At 39.6% G+C, this 25,229-nt stretch overlaps 1 protein-coding gene across 1 annotated transcript in view; it reads right to left on the bottom strand.

Annotated features, from left to right (window-relative positions):
• Positions 1–25,229, bottom strand: part of Thsd7b (thrombospondin type 1 domain containing 7B) — a 949,886-nt gene that overhangs the window by 507,922 nt on the left and 416,735 nt on the right. Inside the window, exon 7 of the mRNA XM_052200991.1 lies at positions 24,088–24,285. Coding sequence (XP_052056951.1) covers positions 24,088–24,285 — 198 coding nt within the window. The remainder of the gene's footprint in view (positions 1–24,087; positions 24,286–25,229) is intronic.

Here is a 25,229-nt window from a genome sequence, read left to right as displayed (position 1 = left end):
CAGGAGGGAAAAGGCACACTCCCTCTAAAAGCTCTAAGAACATGGCAGTTGTCAGAAATGTGTTTAGCTGACTCTGCGAATGGCCAATGATTTCTTCTCCAAATTGAAGTGGGGGGCACGCATATATGTTTTAAGTAACTCCTGAGGATTCCTGCACAGCATCCAGACTGATGCTGTTGTTCCAACATATTAAATGCCCAGAAGGGCCATGCAACCAGAAAACTAAAGACACCGACACCAGAGAATACATTTGCCTGGTATTATCAAAATCAATGGGCTTGGAAAGAGAGCAAGCTCCCTGACTGGAGGAGGTTCTGGCAACCTCCTTGTCACTATGGAAATCTCACTCTCTCAGCCCTCCTCAGAGACAGCTGGGAGCAGATGTTATGTTGCTGATTCTGTATCCTGGGCTGTCCAAAGTCAAGGCAACTTGCTTCAGTTCTGCACGTCATCTGAACACAAAGGCATTAAAATCAGTAGTAAGAGAGTAGATATTAACTATGACAAGGTACGAGGCATGTCCCAGACTCTGAATGGCACCCAAAATACAAGATACCTCTTAGTCTCCCTTAGGGCCTTTACAACATAGCAAACAGGTTGTTCTTACTTGTCCAAACCTGTACAGCAGATAGCAGTAATCCAAAACATATTATTTTTAGGACCACCCTTCTACGAAGTGTTAGGGTATGTGCATCACAAATGCACAGCATGCGAAGGTTGACATTCTCCAAGATGCACAATTAAAGCAGGTTTCTTCTCAGACACCTTGATCTCCTCATATATATCATGGGTCTCAGTAAGAGAGAAAGTTCAGTCCGTCCCATTCATTACACCAGAGAATCTTACTTTCTAGAATATTCATCACCAAAGAGTAGAACTAATGTCCCATGGAATATGATCTGGAAAACACTCAGTTAAGTGTACAGGGCAGCAGATCTCTCAGTGAGAAATCTATACACATTGCTCCAGCTCATCAAAGAAAGAACACGGAAGGTGCTTGTCAGTGCTCTGTGAAGGGCAGCACTGATTTGGTGGTAAGCTGGTAGGAAAGCCACTAGAAGGCATACAAACAGACTCAACTCAGCTTTGATACTACTTCTTTTTGAGAGAGCAAAACTCTTGAATCTCAGTCTGATTGGATCTAAGTCCATTCTGAGTCATTTAGCTCAGAAATAAGATGATGATTCTTTTCCTGCCTTTAGGTATATCCAGTATTCTTTTTAATTCTTTGATTTAGTTTTCTTTCTCCAGTTGTGACAAACACCTTAAGCAATAGAAATTTAAGGGAGAAAAGGATTTATTTCAGTTTACATTCCCAGATCATTGTCCATCACTGTGGGAAGTCAGTGCAGGAACTCAAGTAAAAAGGATGAAGGAACCTTGCTTATTGGATAGTTCACTGGATTGCTCTCCTCGCTTTTGTACACTGCTCAGACCTATGTGCCTAGGGGTGGTGCTGCCCTCAGTGGGCCGGTACTTCCTATGTTAAGCAATAATCAAGACTGTCTCTCACAAACATGGGCCACAAGGCAATCTGTTAAACCTTCATTTGAGGGTCCCTCTCCCCAGGTAACCCAAGGTTTTGTCAAATTGACAATAAAATCTAACCAGGGAACTCCTAAAACAAGTACTGAATACCTCCAAGATGTCAGATGCCTTGAATTTTATGTTAGGAATAAAGACTGAAGAAGCTCTATCCTTATAGTACGATTACCTAGCATTCTCTTCTCAGGAATTTCTTATAACAAAATAAAAGTGTCTTTTAAAAATTTGGTATTAAAGTAGACAATCAGGAATGAATGCATTTCTAGGAGGGTATACAAGCAGTAGAAACACTGAAAAGAAAATTAAATGTATTTAAAATTCTTGATTGAACTTGAAAACACTGAACTAAATACAGAACTATACAACCACAGGAATATTGACCAACACAAAGACTTATCTAAAAACAACATTATCCTTTCACCAAAGGTTTGATTCCCTTGCACAGGATTCATAGGCGTTGTTGGTGATGAAGATGTGGCTTGCAATTAATCAACTTCTTTTCAAGCCTCCCAAATTATATCCAGAATTCTTTGATGTGTATCATCTCATAAGCAAAATACACAAGAATGCATCTACCAATACAACAGGATATAAATATATTAGGTATACTTTCTCAAGATTTATAACACCAGTTCAAGATATAAATTCATCCAAAAGAAAATAATTTATAACTTAAACCCAACCCCAGCCTCTGAACCCCAAGAAAGGACTGCTCTTGAGATTTGTATAAACTCCAGCTATATGGTCTATGTTTGTCTGGGAGGGTCATTGTTCAGAGCACACCAAACTTCTTGGGTATGGGTAACCCTTTCCTTGCTGGCATTCAGCCATGCTCTAGTTTCTCCTCATGCACATTGTTCATTTTAGACTTGAAGAAGCCAAGCCTCCTTCCCCAAGGCTGCTAGTGCCCTCACAGAAAGCTTAAGAAGTCCATAGCTACTTAATGCTAAAGGTCTAAAAATGGCCTGCACTGTCACAGGCAATAGAATGTCTTCAAATGTCATTGAAGAATGAAAACAAAAAAGATGGCATGTGTCCATAACCTTTAATTCAATCATATGAGCCAACTACTTGTTTGAACAGAGAAACTTGAAAAGTCAATGGACTGAAACCTCCAGTCAGTCCTGAGGCTTGAAAATTCCCACTGATTTTCAATTCTCTCTCTCTCTCTCTCTCTCTCTCTCTCTCTCTCTCTCTCTCTCTCTCTCTCTCTCTCTCACACACACACACACACACACACACACACACACTTCAATTTTATTGTACAAGATCTGTTCATTTCTTGTAGGAATTTGCCATGCTACTTCCATTGTACATGTTGGAGAGATAGCCAAATGTTGCTTTTATTCTTTATTATATATTGTGTGTATACTATACTGTATTATACATATGTACTATGTGGTACACATTCAACTTTTTTGCAATACTTGTGTCAATGAGAGCATCAGAAGCCAAAATAAAACAAAACAAAGCAAAAACAAAAACGAAAGCAAACAAAAAACCAATTTGTTCCTTGGGACTCTGTGAAAAACTCAACAGAGAATAATAAAACAATACTCATGGGAGAAACAAGGGAGGCAATGTGTGGAGCAGAGTCTGAAGTAAAGGCCACCCAGCGACTGCCCTACCTGGGGATTCATCCTATAAGCAGTCACCAAACCCCGGCACTGCGATGAGAAGCGTGTACCAAAAGGAGCATGCCATGGCTGTCTCCAGAGGACTCCTGGTAGAACCTTACAAATACAGAGGCAGAAACTAGCAACCAACTATTGGACTGAGCTTAGGGTTCCCAACGGAGAATCTGGAGGGTGGTTTGGAGGAGCGGAAGGGGTGTATAGCCCCATGGGAAGAACAATGACTTCGGACACCCAGACACCCCAAGACTCCCAGGGACTAAACCATCAACCAAGGGGTATATATGGTTCTAGCCAAAAATGTGGCAGAGGAAGGCCTTTTTTGGGCATCAGTGGGAGGAGTGGTCTTTGGTCAGGTAAAAGCTCAATAGAGGCCATAACAAAGGGAAACAGAAACGGACAGAGGAGGAGGAGTTGGGGGGGAGTGAGAATGTGTCAGGTAGAGGGGCATATAGAGGAGGCAGGGGTGGGAGGAGGGGTAGGGAATCGTTGGGGGGTTTGGGGGGAAATTGGGAAAGGTTTTACCATTGGCAATGTAAATGAAGAAGATACTCAATAAAAAAAAAAAAAAAGAATTTTCACCTGAAGAACGTCAGATGGCTGAGAAGCACCTTAAGAAATGTTCAACATCATTAGTCATTAGGGAAATGCAAATCAAAACAACCCTGAGATTTCACCTCACACCACTCAGAATGGCTAAGATTAAAAACTCAGGAGAAAACAGGTGTTGGTGAGGATGTGGAGAAAGAAGAGCACTCCTCCACTGCTGGTGGGAATGCAAGTTGGTACAAACACTCTGGAAATCAGTCTGGCGGTTCCCCAGAAAACTGGGCATAACACTTTCAGAGGACCCTGCTATACCATTCCTGGGCATATACCCAGAGGATTCCCTGGCATGCAATAAGGGCACATGCTCCACTATGTTCATAGTATCCTTATTTATAGTAGCCAGAAGCTAGAAAGAACCCAGATGTCCCTCAATGGAGGAACAGATAGAGAAAATGTGGTATATTTACACAATGGAATACTACTCAGCAATTAAAAACAAGGAATTCATGAAATTCTTAGGTAAATGGTTGGAACTGGAAAATATCCTAAGTGAGGTAACTCATCCACAAAAGAACACACATGGAATGCAGTCACTGATAAGTGGATATTAGCTCAGAATCTCTGAATACCCAAGAAACAATTCACATATCAAATCATTCCCAAGAAGAAAGGAGAGGGCCCTGGTCCTGGAAAGGCTTGATGCAGCAATGTAGGGAATTATTGGGACAGAGAAGTGGGAGGGGGGTGATTGGCAAATGGACATTGAGGGAAGAGAGCTTATGGGACTTATGGGAAGGGAGAAACCTGGAAAGGGAAAATCATTTGGAATATAAACAAAGAATATAGAAAATAGTAATAAAAATATTAAAATGAAAAAAAAGAAAACAAACAAAAAATACCCCCCAAAACAAACTTGTTCCAACAACTTTGTTTGGGAAAAGTTGAATGAATATTATGCCCTAGAGCCCATCAGCACTCCCAGCAAGCCTAAAATCAGTCCTGCCTCATCTATAACTGTCAACCCAGCCTATGCCTGGGGCCTGCCTTCTTTTCCCCCAAATCATCTATCTTAGGAATAAGTGCCTTCCAAAGTAACCAAGTACAGACAGTCTCAGGCAAGGTAAGTAATTACACTGGTCTTGGTCTTTCTGTGAGTGGGGTATAAGGCACTATTGTGCTTTGACCTTGTCTCCACCAAGGTTCACTTATTGAAACAAAGAAGTTGTGCCACAAGGATGGGATTAGGTTGTAAGGACTTACAACTCTCCCTCCTGAAAGAGATTTGGTTCCTGTTAAAGAGTCCACACAACACTGCCTTTTCTACCCTCCTCTGTTCTTCTTCAGTGTGAAAACACAGATCTGCATCCTCCACAAAACGCAACGACACAAAAGTCACGTTGGAAACCGAGGCCAGTCCTTCACCAGACCCTGTCCCTGTCAGCACCCTGACTTGATGCTTACAGCTTCCAAAGTCAGAGAGCCATCCTTTCTGACAACCGGCAAGGCTGTCATAAGGAAATGAAGTCAGGAAAATGAGAGGGAGATGTTCGGAAAGTGTGCATTAGGATATAAATGTGAGGTTCCATTCTCTTCCATCAAAGCTCTCAGAGAATGTGCCTGTGTTCATCCTTCTTGCGTAGCATAAACATATTCGAACTCTGAAAACGAAATCAACCCAAGGTAAAATGTTAGAAAGACCATGAGTCATTTTTCACAAGCAAGACATTGATTTTCCACAGAGGGTCTTTTCTGCTGTACACGAAAGCCTGCATCCATCAACGCTCACATCCTCTGGTTGGACATGGGCATGATTATGGCCAGTCACAAATCTGCTTGTCTTAGACCATTGGCAGAGGCTTGGGCCACTGAATTTTCTCCATATTTCCACAGGGATGTGACAGGACTTATCGAAAATAGTACTTTTAGAAAGGGGTTTTCCTTAATTGGTTAAAAAAATATTAAAGCCATTTCCAGGTATATTGTCTAAGGCTAAGGGTGATCTTGTTCACACCTTCTGTCTCAAAGCTCTTTCTCTTTCACGGTCACCAGGTGAGCATCGCTTCTGAATGCCAATCTGGAGCTACCAGAGCGATTATAATGACTTATATCTTCTTTTATAAATCATTTCCATGTAATCCCTCAGAAAAAGTTGTACTATACCAATCTTAATTTCTGGCTGAAGTTAATTAAGTTGTAGTCATGTGAGATGTTCACTCTGAGGAAGCAGGTGATGGAAGCGAGAGAACTTCTTGGATATTATTTTTAAGTCTTCAAATTTCAAGTTCAAATTTTTAAAATAAAAAGGCAAAAAAGAAAAAAGAAAAAAGGAAATAAAAGTTAAGAGTCTTTATAACCATGAGTCTAGACATAGGACTTTGAGAAACTGTTTTTCTGAAGCCTCTAAACATTACCAAGTTCATGCTATGCCATGTCTAAAAAAAGATAATTTATATGCAACAAATGATAATATTTACAAGAGGAAGAACAGTCAACATATTTTGCAAGTGTTGTCATGTACCAGTAATTGGCTTAGTAACTTGGCACAGATTTAATATCAATTACATAACGGTGGCTCTATCTCATTCCTGTTCATATTAGAAAACTAAGGTTCTAAAAAGATCTCTAACTGGCCAAGGAACCCATGTTTACCAACTAGTGAAAGTAGAAGAAGTTATAGAGGTTGTATTCTCTGTATCATTCCTGAATGACAGAACAAAATTCAGGCACTAAGGAGGAACATAAAACAATTTTTTTTTCAGTTTTTCAAGACAGGGTTTCTCTGTGTAGCCCTGGCTGCCCTGGAACTCACTCTGTAGTCCAGGCTGGCTTCAAACTCAGAAATTTGCCTGCCTCTGCCTCCAAAATGCTAGGATTAAAGGCATGTGCCACCACTGCCCACCAAAATTTTAAACAGCAGGTGTAAAATAAGGGAGGCTGGAGACTAGGACAGTATTTCAGAACGTGTTCCATCCACTTTGTCTCGATGGTCAAGAGACTGCATGCTTGGCTTAGGATCGACGATGGTTTCCCCTAAGAATCTCAAACAGAAGGCTGATAAATGTAATTCCAAGTGGCACTCCTCTTACCTCTTGAGGAAGTAACTTTGAGTTTAGTAGGTAGTCAGTCCCATTATCTCCAGTACAGTAGAAGCAGCTCATTCAAACCATGCTGCATGTTATTTTCTCTGTATTAAAGCACATACTTCTGGGAGAAGATTCATTAAAGAGTCAGGAAAGTCTAGACACAAATCTCAGCAAGTTCTAGACACAAGATTCACAAGTCTCCTCCCCAAAGTTAACACTGCTGAAGGGAGGGAGTCTGGCAGGGCTGCCCACTGGTCACAAAGCCTGATCTGAATGGGATCATTGGTTGGTCTTTTCCTCAGTCCTTATCTCGGTTGAATAGACATTTGTTCAAATCTCCCCAGGAGAAGATACACCACAGTAACAAGCACTTCCGTGAAGGAGCAGGAGAGATGCTCAGTGGTTAAGAGCTCTGCTGGTCCTGCAGAGGTTCTATGTTTGATTCCCAGCACCCATGTGTTGGCTCACAACCTTCTATAAACCCAGCTCCAGGGATCCACAAAGGTACATATGTGATACACAAATGAAATGCAGGCAAAACACCCATGCAAATTAAGTAAAGTTAAATATAACTGTTTTAAAAAGAAAAACCATTCTGTTAAAACATTTTAGAATAACTGGACTAATGTTGTTTTTCTTTTCTAGTCTTATGATAAATATTCATTGGACATGGCTGTGACTGGGCTTTTTAACAAGTTCCTACAGCAGATGGTCCACCCCCTCACATACACTCACAAATATGCATATATATATATAATCCATTGTTACACACACACATACTCACACAGACCATTGTCTCATACATAGTCCATTGTCGAACATACACACATACAACACACACATACATATATACAGAGAAAGAGAGAGAAGGGAGAGAGAGAGAGAGAGAGAGAGAGAGAGAGAGGAGAGAATGCACAAATGTCTTCCTAGTTATCAAAAGAAAAAGCTATTATCTGCTTCTTAGACTGTTTCTTCACATGGCCTCAGACACCTTATGAGGAATAAATCTTGTTAGTCAAAATGCTGACTAGCCCTTCTAGGCAAGCACATTTTCTCTTTAGCTGATATACAAGTTTCTAACTTACAGCATAGTTTTATTTTAGCTTTTAATTACAATGCATTAGAAATATACTACAATTTTTATCTTAATTTTATAAATTATTAAACACTACTATTAAGTATTAAATAAAATTCGTGGTTAATTAAATGAAAGCCTTTCTTTATAACTTGGAAAAGTGTCTGGACAAGACTATTCACGTTAGAATGGCTGAAACACGCATTGTCAGTTTGGCCAGGTGATAGGGGCATTCTGGCAATGTATTGGGGAGCTCCAGGGATACTAATATGTCCTGGTGTAGGACAGTTAAAAAATATAAAGGTGTATTCTCCAAAGAGGTAGCAGATAGCCAACAGAGCTATCCTTCAAAAGAGCATAGCGTCCCATGGCAGTAAGGCTGAGAGTAACATTCAGCTCATGTGCTGATGATTCCAAGATCTCACTAGGCTTCCCACTCACCTGCCTCGACTCCACAGATAGAACATGTATTCGCAGGTGAAGTCAAGATCCAGTGTGTTTCAATTTTTACCAGTTTATTTGGGGAATATTTCAGAGAAATCAGGTTATCTTTTAAATAAATCATTACTTCAATATAATTTGGTAAGCTAATGCTATATGAAGAACGTTGCATACATTTCAACAAACTCCCTCAGATTTCACAATATGGTAGTATTAGTAATTTGATCATGACCTCCCTCTAAGAATACTTTCACTTTGATGGACTGAAAAACTGCCTCTATTTTTAACAGCTGCTTCCTATCTCTGCTTTGCGTTTTCTTATATCTCCTTTTTCAGCAAATCTGTTCCCGCTACTCCCAACCCAGCATGCTGAAGAAATTCTAAATTGCTTAGCTGTCTGGATGTGATCAAGATTAGAATTACAGTTGCCAGGGAAAACCAGATAACCAAGTAGTGTATCTCTAACTTGAATTCCCTCTGTGATGGAAGGAAATGTGTGTGGGCTGTATGTTTGTACTATGCCCCCCATCTTGTTCTTTCTTCCTTTTAGCCCACACTAAGGAAAAGAGATGTGTTAAGCCTGCAGAGTGATTCGAAATCAGTTGCAAGAGCTCAGTACAGTGACTTGGCATAAGCGCCGTTAGTAGTACTGCATTGAGAGTGACTCTCGGGTCACATTTGACCTAACAAAACAAAACCTCAAACCACCTCAATTAACGAGAGCTCTTGCCTGGGTCTGTAGGACATCAGCACATTCTCTATCACTGATAAAATTCAAACCAGTCTGTGTTTGGACTTTCAGAATTGGAAGTCAAATTTCTGGTGTTAGATAGTATTAGTTGTGTGATTTTAGGGTATCAGAATTTCTGCACTGCCAAACTGGAATATGAATAATCGTTTGGCACTAGGCTATTGTGTGACTGAATTTAAATAACTTTCTTAAGCTCAGCAAACATTTGTTGAGCTTCTTAATATACCAGACATTCTGGCACCACCCCAAGAATAAAGCAATGAAAGAATCAAGGTTTCTACCCTTGAAAAGCTAAGAGTCAAATAGGAGAAGCAGGCAAATGAGAGGTAATTTCAATATAATGTGGTAACGGTGCTGATAAATCATAAAATGTTGTGAGAATATGGAAGGCAGGCACTCAATCAATTAAGACCTTGTCTGAACAGGTGACACAAACTCTGATCAACACTGGCATTAACAAGAAGAAGCGTATTGTCTTGAATAGGAGCCAGTGTTATGTGGTTGTTTAGAGATGTCAGCAATGAGTTCTAGGACCCAGATATTCTTTCAGTCTCTGCTCTGCTGCACACAGTAGGTCACACTTTCATTATGAAGTCACAACACCTCAGTTATAGGTTGGATTACAACCATAGCTAAAACAACTGGTTTCCTTGGTCAAGGTCACCTTCTCCTGTTTCCCAAACTCAAGATGAACCCCTACAGGTTGCTAAACCAGGTGCCTGGAGCTGCAGCGGCATTACCATAATAGGCTGTGCCATAGTCCAGAGTAAGTGATGACTGTGTTACTTACCTGAGAATCTAAGCCAGTGAGAAAGCGTTATGGTGGACATGCAGGAGGGATAGTGTTGCAAGCAGGGAAATAGCATGACCATAGTATGCAGGCAGCCAGCCTCAGATGGAATACAGCAGAGAGGACACCTAGGAGACCTGAGGCCTTTGATGCTCACTCTGACGTGATTATGTGGAATAAGAAAATTATTGTCATTGTAAAACCAAATCCCTAAAATTCACTTTTAACTAAGCATATATTTAATTCATCTTTAGTTTAAATAAATATCTTTGACATCTTTCTATTTATGATTGTTTTCTGTGGGTCTATAAGGCACCTCAATATGTATGGATTAAATGCTCAAAGGATTGTGCATTATTGGTTCTTAATTCTGACACATCAGTCACCTAAAGCACATCTGTAAAGTACATCTCTTCTTCTGTTCTCTTACTACATTCTTACTTGTTTTAGGTAAAGTCTGTTTTAGGTACAATATTTTAGGTCTAAAATATTGACTAGAAAATTCCAGAAGTAAGCAAGATGTTTCCATCCACCTTGTGGTGGTTTGAATAGATTTGGGTCCCATAGGCTCATCTGTCTGAATGCTTGGCCCAAAAGCAGTGGCACTGTTAGGAGTTGTGGCCTTGTTGGAGGAAGTGTGTCACTAGGGGGTGGGCTCTGAGGTCTCAGATGCTAAAGCTTAAGCTCCGTGGCTTACTGTTCCTTTCTTATTGCCAGTCTATTCTAATGTAAAACTCTCAGCTCTTGCTCCAGTACCATATTTGATTGCATGCCAATATGCTTCTAGCAGTGATGATAATGGACTAAAGCAGCCGCAATTAAATGGTTTTGTATAAGAGTTTCTGTGGTTATAGAGGCTCTTCACAGAAATAAAAGGCCTAACTAAGATACACCCTGCTTCATCAAGGCTGGGTTATAAGTCTTCTTTTTGCTTAACATATTGATGATACATATGCTATCTTATCAGTCCTTTATAACCATCTTAGTGATCAGCCAGTAGTCAGAGGATCAAAGGGTTGTGTTCATGTAACCTTCATGCAGTATCCTGATATTCCTTCACCATGCCTATAGATGTTTCTTACTGTGCCTAACATAGAAGTTAAAATTTAGTATGTGTGTGTGCATATGCATACACACACACACACACACACACACACACACACGAATATATCATAATACTTGTATATTAAGGATCTGATAGTATGCTGAGTTTCAGGTACCCACTGAGAGTCTGCGAATGTACCTTGATAAAGAAGATTATTATATAGTTTCTTTTAGTTTATTAACTAAAAGACCTTATTCCTTGGATTAATTAAAATATTTTCTAATTGATTTTAATGGGTAGATGTACCTCCCCGAGAGATTCATTTTACTGTACTTATTATAGTTAAATGGTGACATTCATGGTAAGCTTACCATACTGAATTTACACTTTAATTATATTCTTTACATTTCCTCTCTCTATATAAGGGAAACTGAAGATTTCTGGATCAAGAGCTACTGACATGTACATTATTAAAAACCATACATTAGGTATAATTCCTAGTGAGAAAACAAAATTTTAACCCTGTGGATAACACAATCAGGGACCCCTGCTGGTAATATTCTAGTGGTATACAGCAATTTAGGGTATAGTCAGAGAGGAATGTAAAGCAACAGAAAGAGTAGGCATCTCTCATGATTTTATCTTAAGGACCAAACATGGAAGTATTAGTGCAATCTATGGTTGACTTTGCTTCTTGAATCATAGGGAATACACATACACAGTCAACTACCTTATAAGAATTTTGGAAGATACAGAAAAAGAAGACAGTTCTGTGAGATGCAGGTACACACATAAAGGAATTTAGTCTGCCTACACTCTTTCTAAATAGTAAAAACCTTGAAAATTCAGTGTATACTTAGTTTGATTGGGAAATGTAGGGGGAAGAGTGACGGGGCACACAATAATTTATTTAGGTGCATCAATAATAGAGGAATAGGATGGATGCTTTCCCGTAATGTCTAGGATGTAACAGGATGGAAGGAGGAAATAATTCAGATCACAATGCCTGTTTATCGGGAGACAGCATACAGTGACTGCATTTAAACCTGCATTGCAGCTCTTCTCTCTTTAGCATTTAAATTGATCCACAAGTTTACATCTATTCCCCACCTTCCTGTCCAACTCAGCCGGTGAAAAGGTGATTAGAGTGAGTCTCTATTTTCTCTTTAGGATTCCTTCATTGACAAACAGTATTAGAGTTTCATCTTTAATTTCACTGCAAAATATCTAAAATAGAACGGAATGAGGATCTTGGCTATGGGAACTCTCAAATTTAATCTCCTTTGCAGTCTGATTCCTGCTGTGTGAATGGCACAGTCTGATCTTATTGGCACTTTCAACTGCAGCGCCAGGTTCATTTCAAAATTTAATACAATGTATTTGTCATTCCCACCCTTCTCCCGGTAAGAACACCGCTACCAAATGGCTACCGGTTGGTGGTCTGAGAAAGATATCTTGCTGAAAATGAGAGCTGTCCTCTAAACTGAAATGACTCATCTCACATATTACGTGTCTTCTGTTTTTGCAGAGGCCACTGTTGCTTTCCACCATTTAGTCTTTTAGTAATCCATCTAGGTAACAATAAAAGAAGGCGTGGAATATTTACTCACTGCCAGCTTCAGAAAGAGAGAAACATATTTCATAGATTTCACAAATAACTTGCCCAGCAGGAAACGAGAGACAACAGATTACAATCAATCAATATGTCTGTTGATTCTCAGTGTAAGCCAATGTCTTGCACAGTTCCGAGCCATTGCTGTTACGCTCTGACATGGCCAGGCAGCCATCAGCCCCATCTGGCTCAGAACCATGTTTCTCAATTGGTGGTCCCTGGATCAACACTGTCTTCATCACCGAAGAATTTATTAGAAACTGAAATTCCTTGGCTCTCTATACTGAATCATATATAATCTATAGTAGTAGCCAAGATTTGTGCCATCACAAGCCTCCTAGATTATTTGATTTACTCTAATTTGTTAACTATTAATCTAGAAGAAAAGAGATAGAGTAAAATCATCCATCAACATTTCAGAACCAATTTTCCTATATAGTGAGTGACTGCTGAATATGGCCATTTATTATAGTTTTACCCCATATGTTTGTCAAGGAGAAGAGTGGAGTGAAAAATCATACCCAATATGTTTAATGAGTTCAATCATCCATCCCATTATAGGATCTGTGACTTTAGTCTCTCTATCTAAAAAGTCCAGATTTATTGAAAGAAAGAAAGAGGGGGGAAGGGAGGGAAAAAGGGAGGGAGGGAGACAGAGAGAGAGGGAAAGAAAGAAAGAAAGAAAGAAAGAAAGAAAGAAAGAAAAAGAAAGAAAGAAAGAAAGAAAGAAAGAAAGAAAGAAAGAAAGAAAGAAAGAAAGAAAGAAAGAAAGAAAGAAAGAAAGAAAGAAAGAAAGAAAAATTATTTGGGGGGTAAAATGAGAGTTTCTAGACTTTCTTCCTCATTTTGCTTCAGGTTGTTTTGGGGAGGTTATGAAGAAACAATAGCTTACATCTACCCATAAACCCCTAGCAAGTTATCAAGGTTCCATTCAGGGACTACTGGCCCCTACAGATTTCTCATTCCCTCTGCCTAACAGTGATAGATCTCTCATCTAAACATCTCAGGAATACTGCCTGTATGATTCATCACTATTTACCATTAACCTGCTTTATGGTCTTACTTGTAGTATGTGGAAATGTATTTATACACACATATAGGCAGAATTAGATATACAGAGATACCATGAATCGTCGGTTAGACTGCAAGCTCTTTGAGAATAGTGACTTCTCTATTCATCCTTGAGTCTACAATGGTTCTCTGGATACAATCTGACATACAGTAAGTAGAAATATGTTTCTAAGGTACATATGCTCTCCTGGATGTTTCTAGTCTCCTGTCTGTGTCAGCCATTCCCTCTCTTATTCTACTTACCACTGACAGAGTAGTCAATCACAATCCTTCGCAAGACAAATTATTCGTTAAGGCCACACATTCCCCTGTTAGGCAATATTACACTTTAAACCTGATTAAATGTTCCTTGGAATGCAAGATATTTAAGGGAAAATACACACTGGAGAAATTTGGGCTCTCCTTAAAATCCTCTAGAGAAGTAAATATAAATGGACAACTGATTTCCCTACTTCAACTTTATCAAAACTTCTGTTTTCTTCATCTGATCATCTGTTCTTTTAAATTAAGTTTTATTAAGGGAAAACAAAACTGGACCTGTTTCTCTCATTATTATGCAAGATCAGCCAATACACTCTTGAGTTCTTTACAAAATGAAACTATGAATAACCTGCCCTCCAAAGTTACATGACAATTGGTAGAAAACAAGACTCAAGATTCAACATGAATTATGCAGATGTCCCAATTGCAAAACAAATGGAACATGATAAAACTTTGTTGTTTTCAAAGGGAGAACCAAAGCAGTACATAAAAGCTCTTAGGTTATTAATAAATAATTGACAAATTAAAATTTTGAAAGTATTAAGTGGACTGTGATTTTGTCTTTTGCAGTTGACTTTTTAAATGCTGGAGTCATTGCAGTATGACTCATTTGAAACTTTTGTCTTCAGGAATAGCGCCACTAAATCTTCCCAAGCACAGTTGTCTTTGAGATACAATATGAAGACACACTATATAAAACTCTAGCAATGATTCTTTGGCAGTGAGTAAGAGTGTGGAATTTAAGCTGGAAAGGGAAGAGTATGTATAGATGGGTGCCACAAGGTCTCATCTTAGTGGAAGTTAGAGGATATGAAATCTCAACCCCAAGCTCATCTCAACCATTTTCTGAAGGTTCCTTTCTAAGAATGTGAATGTCCTAGAAAGGCTCCTGTGGCCAGAGAAATTCCTCAGGTAACAAGATACATGGCAATGCATATGTATAGCAACATGGTTAGTAAGGGTGAAGGTTCTACCTGAGGTGGACACCACAGCTTATGCTAGGATCCACTAAGCCTCATTAACTCAAAATCTAGTTTGTCTGGACTCTCATTGTTTATATAAAATACACAGTCATTTTTACCTTCTCTTTGATTCCTTTAAATAGTGCAATATAATTTAGGAATCACGTCCTGATATAAAGGTAGATATTTTGCTTTTCTATTTAAAAGAAAAACAAGAGCCTACCTTTTTAAAAAAATCCAATTATCATTATCCTTTCTAAAACACACATCTTAATAAATTTCAGACTTATTTCAAAGCAAGTTACCATGGCTCAAATGTTTTAGAAAATTCATACTTGAAATTTGTTTCAGATCTTCTAGATCTCAGCAGTGGTTCTAATTTGAATACATCGCTTTGATATGTGTCTCCACTACAGGAATCTACTCATGTGGTAAAGACACGTCTGACAAATTAGTCCCCTCTCTTTCTTCCTAATGTCCAATAAAATAAATCGTGTGCCGAAATGAAATGTAGAAAGTCTTCTAAGAGATATAAAAGGTATACAGAGAGGACACTAAAGCTTCACCTGAGAAACAGAAGATGCAGTGTGATCAAAAAGCCTGAAATGAAAGACTTGGCTAACAAGAGGTCCTATTTAGAATCCCCATGAAGCGCAAATAATAAAACTGTCTCTGGAATTTGACATCAGCCTCACAGGAAAGCCATAGAACATTCCTTGAAATAGAAATATAAAACAAACAAACAAAGCTTCTATGTCTAAGCATAAATTTAAAAACATTAAATCATCCACTAGAGAACTCCTACAGCTGATAAACAACTTCAGCAAAGTGGCAGGTTATAAAATCAACTCAAGCAAATCAGTGGCCTTCCTATACTCAAAGGATAAGCAGGCTGAGAAAGAAATTAGGGAAATCACCCCCTTCACAATAGCCACAAACAGTATAAAGTATCTTGGGGTGACTCTTACCAAACATGTGAAAGATCTGTATGACAAGAAATCATCTCAATCCAATTCAAATAAATAATATCCTGGCAGGTCTCACTAAACAAAGCTATCCTTGGTGAGGTCCCACCATTCTTGGTGTCAGTATTAAAGGGCATTCACTTGAGTTAAGAATAAAGAGCATCTCCTTGAATTATTAGTGACAGAAAAGACCACCACAAGGATGGCCTCCAGTGGCCTTGGAGATGGGATGGCTCCGAAGTTAGAGTGCAGTTAGTCAGATGGCTCAAAAACCACTTCTACCTCTAGCTCAGGTAATCCACCGCCATCTTCTGGCCTCTGGGAGCACTACACTTAGATGAACAACTTCCCTGCCCCAACCTTACATTAAAAACTGGTTAAGAGCCAGGACTTTCTCAGAGGCTCCATTCAAAGGACAAAGGAACCTAGGTCTGTGTCTTTGTCAAGGGTTCAGTGTGGCAAGGTCCAGCTGGGAACTGTGGCAAGGTCCAGCTGGGAACGGCCTCCAGGAGTTATTGTTTTGGTTCCTGGAAACTTGGATTTTTCACTCTGAAGATACTGGAGCTCTGAGTTCCAAGGCTGCTGTCTCTGACATTTTGAGGTATTTTGCGCTCCCCTTGTAAGACATTGCTTGATTAGCTTTCTGCCTAGTTGCATCCCATTTCATTTACAAAAATTGCTTATGAGGTTCTGTAATTTTTAATAAACTTGCTTGCATGAGCCAACAGCATGCCTGAGATTTCCTGGTAATAAACTTTCTTATCTTCTCCCATCCTGGTCATCTCTCTCTTGGGAACCTGTTGCTAAAGAACAATTTGCTGGTCTATATCATGGAATAAAATAAAATCTTATAAGAAGAAGGGAAACAATTTTTGAGATAGAAAGCAAAGCCATTGTAAGGATAAGAAATTTTTCTTTACACTTAATGAAACTATTGACATTGGAAAGGTCTAGTGCAGAGATGAAAATAAGAAGCCTTGTATGTAAGGGATCTTGGGTGACAACCCAGGAGAATTCTAACTCACTGCTCTTGTCAAGATGTGAACTTTGTTGCTCCTGATATGCTCTACCTTTCCATAAGCACACTGTCTGCGTCACGTTATCTCTGAAGAAATATGCTTGGTTGAGGTATACAAATAAGCTATTTCTTCTTTCAACTAAGACTATTCAATAAAACATGGAACAGAAAGAGTATTGACCTATCTGAGTCTGATAGGGCATTGGGCAGATACACATCTAGTGCACCATACCACTATTGACCACTTTGCATCTTTGAGACATGGAGGAAGCTCCAAGTGGTCCCCTGGATCCACTAGAAATATTTCTGTGACTTTTTGGAAATTTTTCCAGCCAGTTCTGAAGATGCCACACATTGCTAAATCTTCATTATTTACCAGTGAAATGTGACTGAGCCTACTCTAAGCTTGGGAATCAGAGCTTAAGCCACAATGAGTTAAACGCATAGGTTTACTCTCTGAATTGGTGGCTGGACATTCTTGCAAAACTCAAGATGGAACCTTTGAAGTTCAGAAATGTTCCTACCAATGAATCAAGTAGTACACAGTCTACTAGGTAACTAACTTCTACAGACTCACAGCAATGATAAGATGCTAGGTAGAAAAGAGTCAAAGCCATTCTACTAAAGGCCCTGGAAATCAGTTCTCACAGTTGGGAAAACCCACAAATAACTAATTGATTGGATCCTAAGATGGTCCGTAGATCCCAGTCTTGTTAAAGAGACTGAGATCTATATTGGGTTTCTACATCTGTTGCTCTCTAACCATGTTTTCAAGAAAGCACTTCTCAGTGAATTTAGAATTTGCTGCTCTTGTGGGACTAGGATCTAGACAGATCCCTGACAGGCAGATAGGGAAAGGGAGGTACAGATAGATTATGAGGATGGCAAATGTCTAGCTACTTTATCTTCTTCCTGACCTGAGGCAAAGACCTGTTGGGCTTTTTTCCCCCCTGTCTGCTGTACTCTCTTCTGCCTAACATAGCAAGCTGGGTAAATTTGAGCACACTTACCTGAAGCTGTTTGACTATCAACTGTTCCCCACAAAACACACACACACACACACACACACACACACACACACATTTCGTCTTTCCCTCTGCCACTGTCTTTGTCATCTTTATCCCCACCAAATGTGTGTGTATATGTGTGTGTGATGTGTCTATGTATATGTATCTGTGTGTTTATATGTGTATCTGGTATATATATATGTATGTTATGTATGTATGTATGTATGTATGTATGTATGTATGTTGGTATTGGTGTGTGCCTGTGTGTGTCTGTGTGTTTATATGTATATCTGTGATGTGTATGTGTCAATATGTGAATGTGTATGTTTAACTGTGGTGGTGTGTGTGTGTGTGTGTGTGTGTATCTGAATGTCTGTGCATTCTCTCCTACTTGCTCAATTTTAATAAAGTTTGCTGTATCTGAGATTGTTTTCTGTCTTTTAATTATTTAACTGGAAGAGAAAAATGACTGGATGGAGATCTCTAGACTATATCAATTTAGCAACAATCAAAGTCCAAGGATCTTTTTGTTTCCTCCTCCACAGTTCTGGGATTACAGGCACAGATTGCTACATACAGCTTTTTAAATGTGGTCTCTGGGGGATTAAGCTGAGCTCCTCATGCTTGTGTGCCCTCTATTTTACTTAAATATGTGTCTATAGATCACATTCTTTTCCTTTTACTTATTCACTTTATATCCCACTCACTGCCCCCCACAAACCCCATCCTACAACCCTTTCCCCCAAACTCCCATTTCCTTCCCTTCTGAGTAGGTGGGGGCCCCCTGATCATCCCCCCTCAGATCGAGTCTGAGGACAGACAAGGCAGCTAGAAGAACATATCCCACAGATAGGCAACAGTTTTTGGGGTAGCCCCTGCTCCAGTGGTTCAGGACCCACATGAATGTTAATCTGCATATCTGCTACATGAAAATACTGGAGCCCTAGGTCCAACCCTTGTATGCTCTTTGGTTGGTGGTTCAATCTGTGAGAGCTCCAAGGGTCCAGGTTAGTTGACTCTGTTGGTCTTCCTGTGAAGTTCCTATCCCCTTGGGGCTCTTCATCTTCACTCCTATTCTTTCATAAGAGTTCCCAAGCTCCACTTGCTATTAGGCTGTGAGTGTCTGCCTCAGTCTGAGTCAGCTGCTGGGTGAAGCCTCTCAGAGGACAGCTGACTAAAAGGGTTAGGAAACTTTGTTTCTCACAGTTACTTCCCAGCTTCAATATGGCTGACTGTGTAATTTTGAAAATTCCCAGGTAAGAGTATCAAGAAAAATATCTTGAGACTCAAAGTACACGGTGTTTGTAGTAAGAGGAATGCACAGGACATCAACAATAGTCCCACAGAGAGGTGGGCACAGTGGTTCCCTCCTTTCTGCAATCCTAACACTGGAAATTTGGGGGATTGTAATGGCTCAGAGTTACAGAGGAAGTGTAACCCCAACCCTCACCCCCATACCACACACACACACACACACACACACACACACACACACACACACAAGACAGCTGGAATTTTCTACCTCCTCCTTCCCTGGTGATACTAACCCAGCTCTTCCACCAATAACCTCAGCAGGAATTGATTATCAACAGTTGTCAGGCTTCATATCTTGTTTGATCATAATGTTCCACAGCCCCATCACCCACATTTCCATACACCCAGCCTACACCCTCACCCTGGACAACAGCCCCTGGATATGCAGATAAAGCATCTTTCAACATCTCTTCCCTGGCTAATAATGGTATATTACTACACAAATCTTGCCCCAGAGATCTGGGCCACCTCCCAGGGGCATAAATATATCCCATCATCAATGAACTGAACCAGTTTCCCAAAGCTGTTCCTGGGTGTGGTCTTAATCTGTGAACTCATCCACAACTGGTACTCAGTTACACTTCATAGTCAATAGGATTGGGTATCCCAAGGGGAAAGTAGACATAGAACAGCAGATGTTGGGGCAGGAGATCACAGATTTGAGTCCAACCTAAGCTAACAAACATCTACTTTCAAAAACTTAAAATAAACAGAGGTAAACCTAAAGAATGATGAATGTGTGTGTGTGTGTGTTTGTGTGTGTATATGGCATGTGTGTATATGGCATGTGTGTATGTATGTGGGGGTATGTATGTGGTGTGTGTTTTATGTTTATATATGTATGTGTTTGTGCGTGTGAATGGCTTATATGTGTATGTGGGGGTATGCATGTGTATGTGGAGGTATGTATGTGGAGTGTGTGTGTGTTTTATGTTTATATATGTATGTGTTTCTATGTCTGTGGTGTATGTGTGTTTTGTTTACGTTTGTGCATGTGTGTGTATACGTATATGGTGTATAGATGTGAATGAGTGTGGGATGTTTGTGTATATGAGTGTGTTTGTGTGTGAGTGTGTTGGTGAGTATTACTCTTTGCATTTCTTTGAATGTGTATAGTTTTGTTTGTGGGTTGTATGTATGTTTGTATATGAGTATATGTGTAACTGTGTAAGTGTGTCTCTGTGTGTATGCATGTGTGTCTGTGTGCATGTATATATATTGCATGTGTTTATATGTGTGAGTTGTGTGTGTGTGTATGTATGTATGTATGTATGTATGTATATATATTAGAATGTGGCTTTCTTGGTGTGCAGGGAAGATAGCTCAAGGATTTTAAAAGCCTTGTAGAGTGAAAACAATAGTTTGGATGCCCTGAACCTAAGCAAATGCCTACATTGTAGTAGCCAGCCTAGACCTTCAGATCTCAGAAGGTGGAGAAAGAACACTCCTGTCTACCTGGTAAATAGACTGACTGAATCAGTAAACCAAGGCTTCACCTGAGAGATCCAGCCCCAGTAAATACAGTGGAAAGCAACTGAGGAATGTTTACAATGTCCTCACTGGGTCTCCATGTGCATGAACACATGTATACCCACAAACATGTGAATATGTATACAAACACATGCATAGCATACAATCACACACAATGGGGGGTTGCAGGGAATCCCTCAGCTTCTATGTCTGAAAGGAACACAGATACTTCAGGAGATTGTGGGATTTTTTTCCCCGTATATTTCTATCCAGAGTCCTGACAGAGACTTATAGACAAACCTAAGGAAGATAAAGCAAGCTGCCTTTGGGAATTGTAGTCGGCTTCAAGTCTGACTAGATCTAATATGAGTTTTGGAATTTCTCATATCAAGTAGCAGACAATTTTTTCTGGCTACATCCATTTATCTTGAAATAAATTCTGAAACAAAAAGTCTGCAGAGCAATTGATAAACTCAGTGTGATAACTATCAACTTTCATAAGCAAAGAAAGTCACAGGGAACTGTCTGAAACATTCCGTTCTCAACCATTTAAACGAGTATCAGTAGCTTTGTCAAGAAGGTGGTTATATGAAGACCCTGATAGAAGCTTCTCTGACAAAACTTCACAGCCAATCACAGATGCACACAGCCTCTGAAGCCCAGGAAATACAACCAGATTGTGTCTGCAATTTCTCACTGAGTAGGAGCTTGTTTTGGTTATCAGGAGGTCAGCATGATGTTTCTATTGCCATGACAGTGACTGCTACTTCACAAGAGATCAAGTTCATCTTGGTATTTAAAAACCCACAGACTTTACAAAGCTAATGAGGGAACTGCTGTGTCATGTTAAAGAGGAAACCCTATAGCAGTTGAAGAGGGCAGATCATTCCCTATAGAGAAAACCTCTAATGTTATGGGCTGAGGTTGTCATGACAACTTTCCAGTGCTTGCTATGAGATGATCAAAGTACAATGATCAGTTGCTATGGGACTCAACCCAATGAGCTTTCCATATTCTCAACTAGAGGGTGGAAAGAAGACATAGATGTGCTCATTCTAATTTTCAGTACTGTCTGCACTATATATATATAATACTCTGTGTACCCTATTTCCAAAGATCAAACATAATAGCAAATACACATTATAATCTTTGAAAAGTGAGGGGCTCTAATGAGACATCTCAAGTATGGATAGCCCTGATCACACTCATAAAACTACTTTAACCCTCAGAATGCTAATGCTAAAAGGCAATTTTTCTCCCCTCCTCTGGAGACCTAAAGGAAAATATTCTTTCATAAATTAAATCATTTGGCCATCCAACAGGTAGATGGTAGGGATTAAATTTCTAAGCTGGATGGAGGGAAAGTCTAGGACTAAACTTGATGCTCTAGACTTCAGATACCACATTCAAAATGGAATGCTTCTAGGATCAGATCAGTAGGGTGTTCTCAACACCAAGAAATTCCTCCTTACCACTTGAGGGTCCTAGATTCAAGTCTACTACCATGAACTATTTTCTTAGAAATGGCATTAAGTCCAACCCCCAAACTTGAATAAGCCACCTGGGTTGTAAATAAGACTTCCCACAAACCTTTTCTCAGAATCCAGAATTTTCCCAGATAGCTTAAGAATGCTGGAAAAATATTATTTACATTTACAGCTGTACTATAAAGAATGTTTACAAGATATATAGATAAATAGCTAGATGGAAAAGATAAACTGTCAAAGCCAGGCACTTTAACAGTGGTATGGGTATAGACAGAGAAGATACATAGGATAAAAAAAGTGTTCAGTTTGGTATAGAGCATCTAGGCTCTCTCTGGGCACACCATACTGCACACATCTCTACGTATCTATGTGGAAGGAAGTTCTGATTCCTGTACTCCATAGTCTGAAGATCCCTGTGGAGATTTTAACAGAAAAGATGGTTAATAAGGAATCCAGTCTGTATCCACATCTTTGTGGTTGAGGACTAGGAATGAACGCTTCACACTTCTAGTAATGGGTTGGTCTTTCTGGGGACTAGTTACACTCAGAAATCAATCCAGAGTCATTTTCCTAGAATAAAAGACATTTCTATCACGCATGAAAACTGCAAGGGACTTATGAGCTTCATGTCATAGTGACATTCAAAGATCAAGAAAGACAGCAAAGGCTCCTTCAGCACCTAGATTCCTCAGGAAATTATAAGAGGTCGAAAATGAGTGTTCTAAGAACCAGGGAAGAAGAACAAATCATACTTTCCTTAATATAAATTATAATACAAGGAAGCACCACAGAGGGGATCTTATTTGCCTGCACTAATAAGGCACACCTTGCCCCATGTAAACATTACATGGTTGTATTAGAAGCAGAGACTATTAGTTCCAACTATTTATTGCAGCTACTGCAATCTGTTGTTGCCTTCTATTTAATTAAACAACCATCTGCTTTCTTCAGGGAAACAATACATCATTTAATAAGAAAATGTACATTTGCCCCCTTACGTTTGCAATTTTAGAGTAAGAAAAAGAGGATAAAGAAGTGAAGGAGAAAGGCAGTAGAGAGAAGAGGGAGGAAAAAATTAAAGGGAGAAAGAGTTTGCCAGATGTCAGCCCCGTGAGGATGGTGATATCCATTTTGAAGCTGCATTGTAATTTCCTCCCATTCTGTGGATTACTTCGCTTCATAAGTCAAAACATTTCATCTTGCACACAGAGAGCATTGTGAACAGGGCCTTGCATGGCAGAGCTGATTAGGAGACACGCTCCACATCCCTCTGAGAGACAGAGCTCTTTATAATCTCCAGGATAAAGATTTTTAAATGTCACTTTTCTCCCTGCCATGTGACTTACATATTTTTAAACCACACTTCATTTCCAACAAGCATTGTACCGAAAGCTTGGTGATCAAGGACAGACATCATTGTTAATAATTGTGTAAATCCTGACAGCTTATACTTAAAAATAGCTTGTTGAAAATGTTAGCGTTATATCCAGAACTGATTCTGGTCTCATGTTATATAAATGAAAAATTTTCACTTAATCTTTTTTTTTTAATCTTCTCCCCTTTTCTTTTTAACCCTGGCATCTTAAACAGGTAGTATTTTGTTAACATTTAATAGAGGCATTCTATAAACTGATGTTAACAAAAAATAAAGCCTAGCCTGCATTCATAAGCTGGGACAATTCTGTTTGCTATTTGTCTTGCTGAATTAAAAAAAAAAATCCAAAGAATCCGGTGGATTCAGAGTGGTGTGTTTAAGTATAATCAAACAATGATGGTTTGTGGCTCTCACAGGAAGTGACCACAGACCACTCTACAGCAATCTGTCACCCAACTCACCGTAAATGCCCCAGTGTAGGAAAGCTGGAGCTTCCCGCCATCCAGCAAACAAAGCAAAACAAAACAAAACCCCCAATAAAACTAAACTAAACAAAACAGATAAAACCTTTAAATCTTAGCACTGTCCCTGGTTCAGTATAACTTAGCCTTCAGGGTGTTACCATCTCCCACCTCGCTCGTTCTGACAGACAGCCTTCAGGATGCGATGTCCCAGGCCACATTTCCCGTGATCAGGGATGCAGATCCCTTCCGAGGCAAGCCATCGATGACACATTGGATCCTCACAAGGTACAGACTCTATCAGATGAGGGCAGCGTCCCATGGGCCCTGTAGACTCCATGAGCACATGGCGCTGTCTCATTCTAAAGCCTGAAAGGAGAAAGAAAGACAGAGCATGAGCTTTTCACACTGATCCTGCAAAGGCTGCTGGGCAGAACATGAAGCTTCCACGTGGACACTTGTAGCTCCGAAGCATGTATTACCTTGATATAATTTATTTATGAGATGAGGGAATGTGAAATGGAAAAAAAAAGAGAAAATGTGGAAAGAATGAGAGTATAAAAGGGTCTTTCAAGAGAACTTGGGCAGGGCCAGGTGGAAGTAGATGAAATAATGATCAGGGTGCATCCAGTGGTGTCTATAATCCAGGAGCATTGGTGAGGAGCTACTCACAGATGCATCCACGACTCCTTTTTTGGTATTGCATGGGCATCCTTGTTGCGCACATCACACAGTACTCTTTTTCCTCTGCCTATGCCTCCTGCCTGACCATTCAGATTCCTACTTTAAGAGTTCCCTGTACAGCTTCTCTGAGCTTTCCATATCAGCATATCAGCAATGGTTCTAGAACCCCATTTTCTCCATAACTGGGCATGAGTTCTCAAATTCCCACAGCCAGAGCCAATAATACAGGCAGGGGTCGGTCTTGGAATGTTACAGAATCACTAACAATACTTTAATAGGATTAAGGTAGGAAGAAAGATCAAGTGTAAAATTGCAAAGAGTACTAAGACTATAGGGAAATGGAGAGTGTCTGCCTTCTCTGAAAGGCTTCTTAGTATCCAGCTTCCTTGGACTGATGCCTGCCATGAGAGAACATGGAGACTTTCTTAATGTGTCTTTTAATTTGTTTAGATGCCAGAAATAGAGGCTATATTTTGCTTTTACTGTACATGTTTGTTTTTATATAATTTAAAATGACATTGAAAAAATGTAACAACATCATGACTTTGAGAAAATAACGAATGAGTGAGTGAGAAGCGGCTGACATCCACTAATGACGAGGGCTCGCAGTCCTTCTGATACATTACTTT

The sequence above is a fragment of the Apodemus sylvaticus genome, chromosome 12 (genome assembly GCF_947179515.1).
Source record: "Apodemus sylvaticus chromosome 12, mApoSyl1.1, whole genome shotgun sequence".
Classification (NCBI taxonomy): Eukaryota; Metazoa; Chordata; class Mammalia; order Rodentia; family Muridae; genus Apodemus; species Apodemus sylvaticus.
The sequence above is the reverse complement of the archived record's forward strand: the minus strand, read 5'-3'. Positions and strand labels throughout refer to the sequence as shown.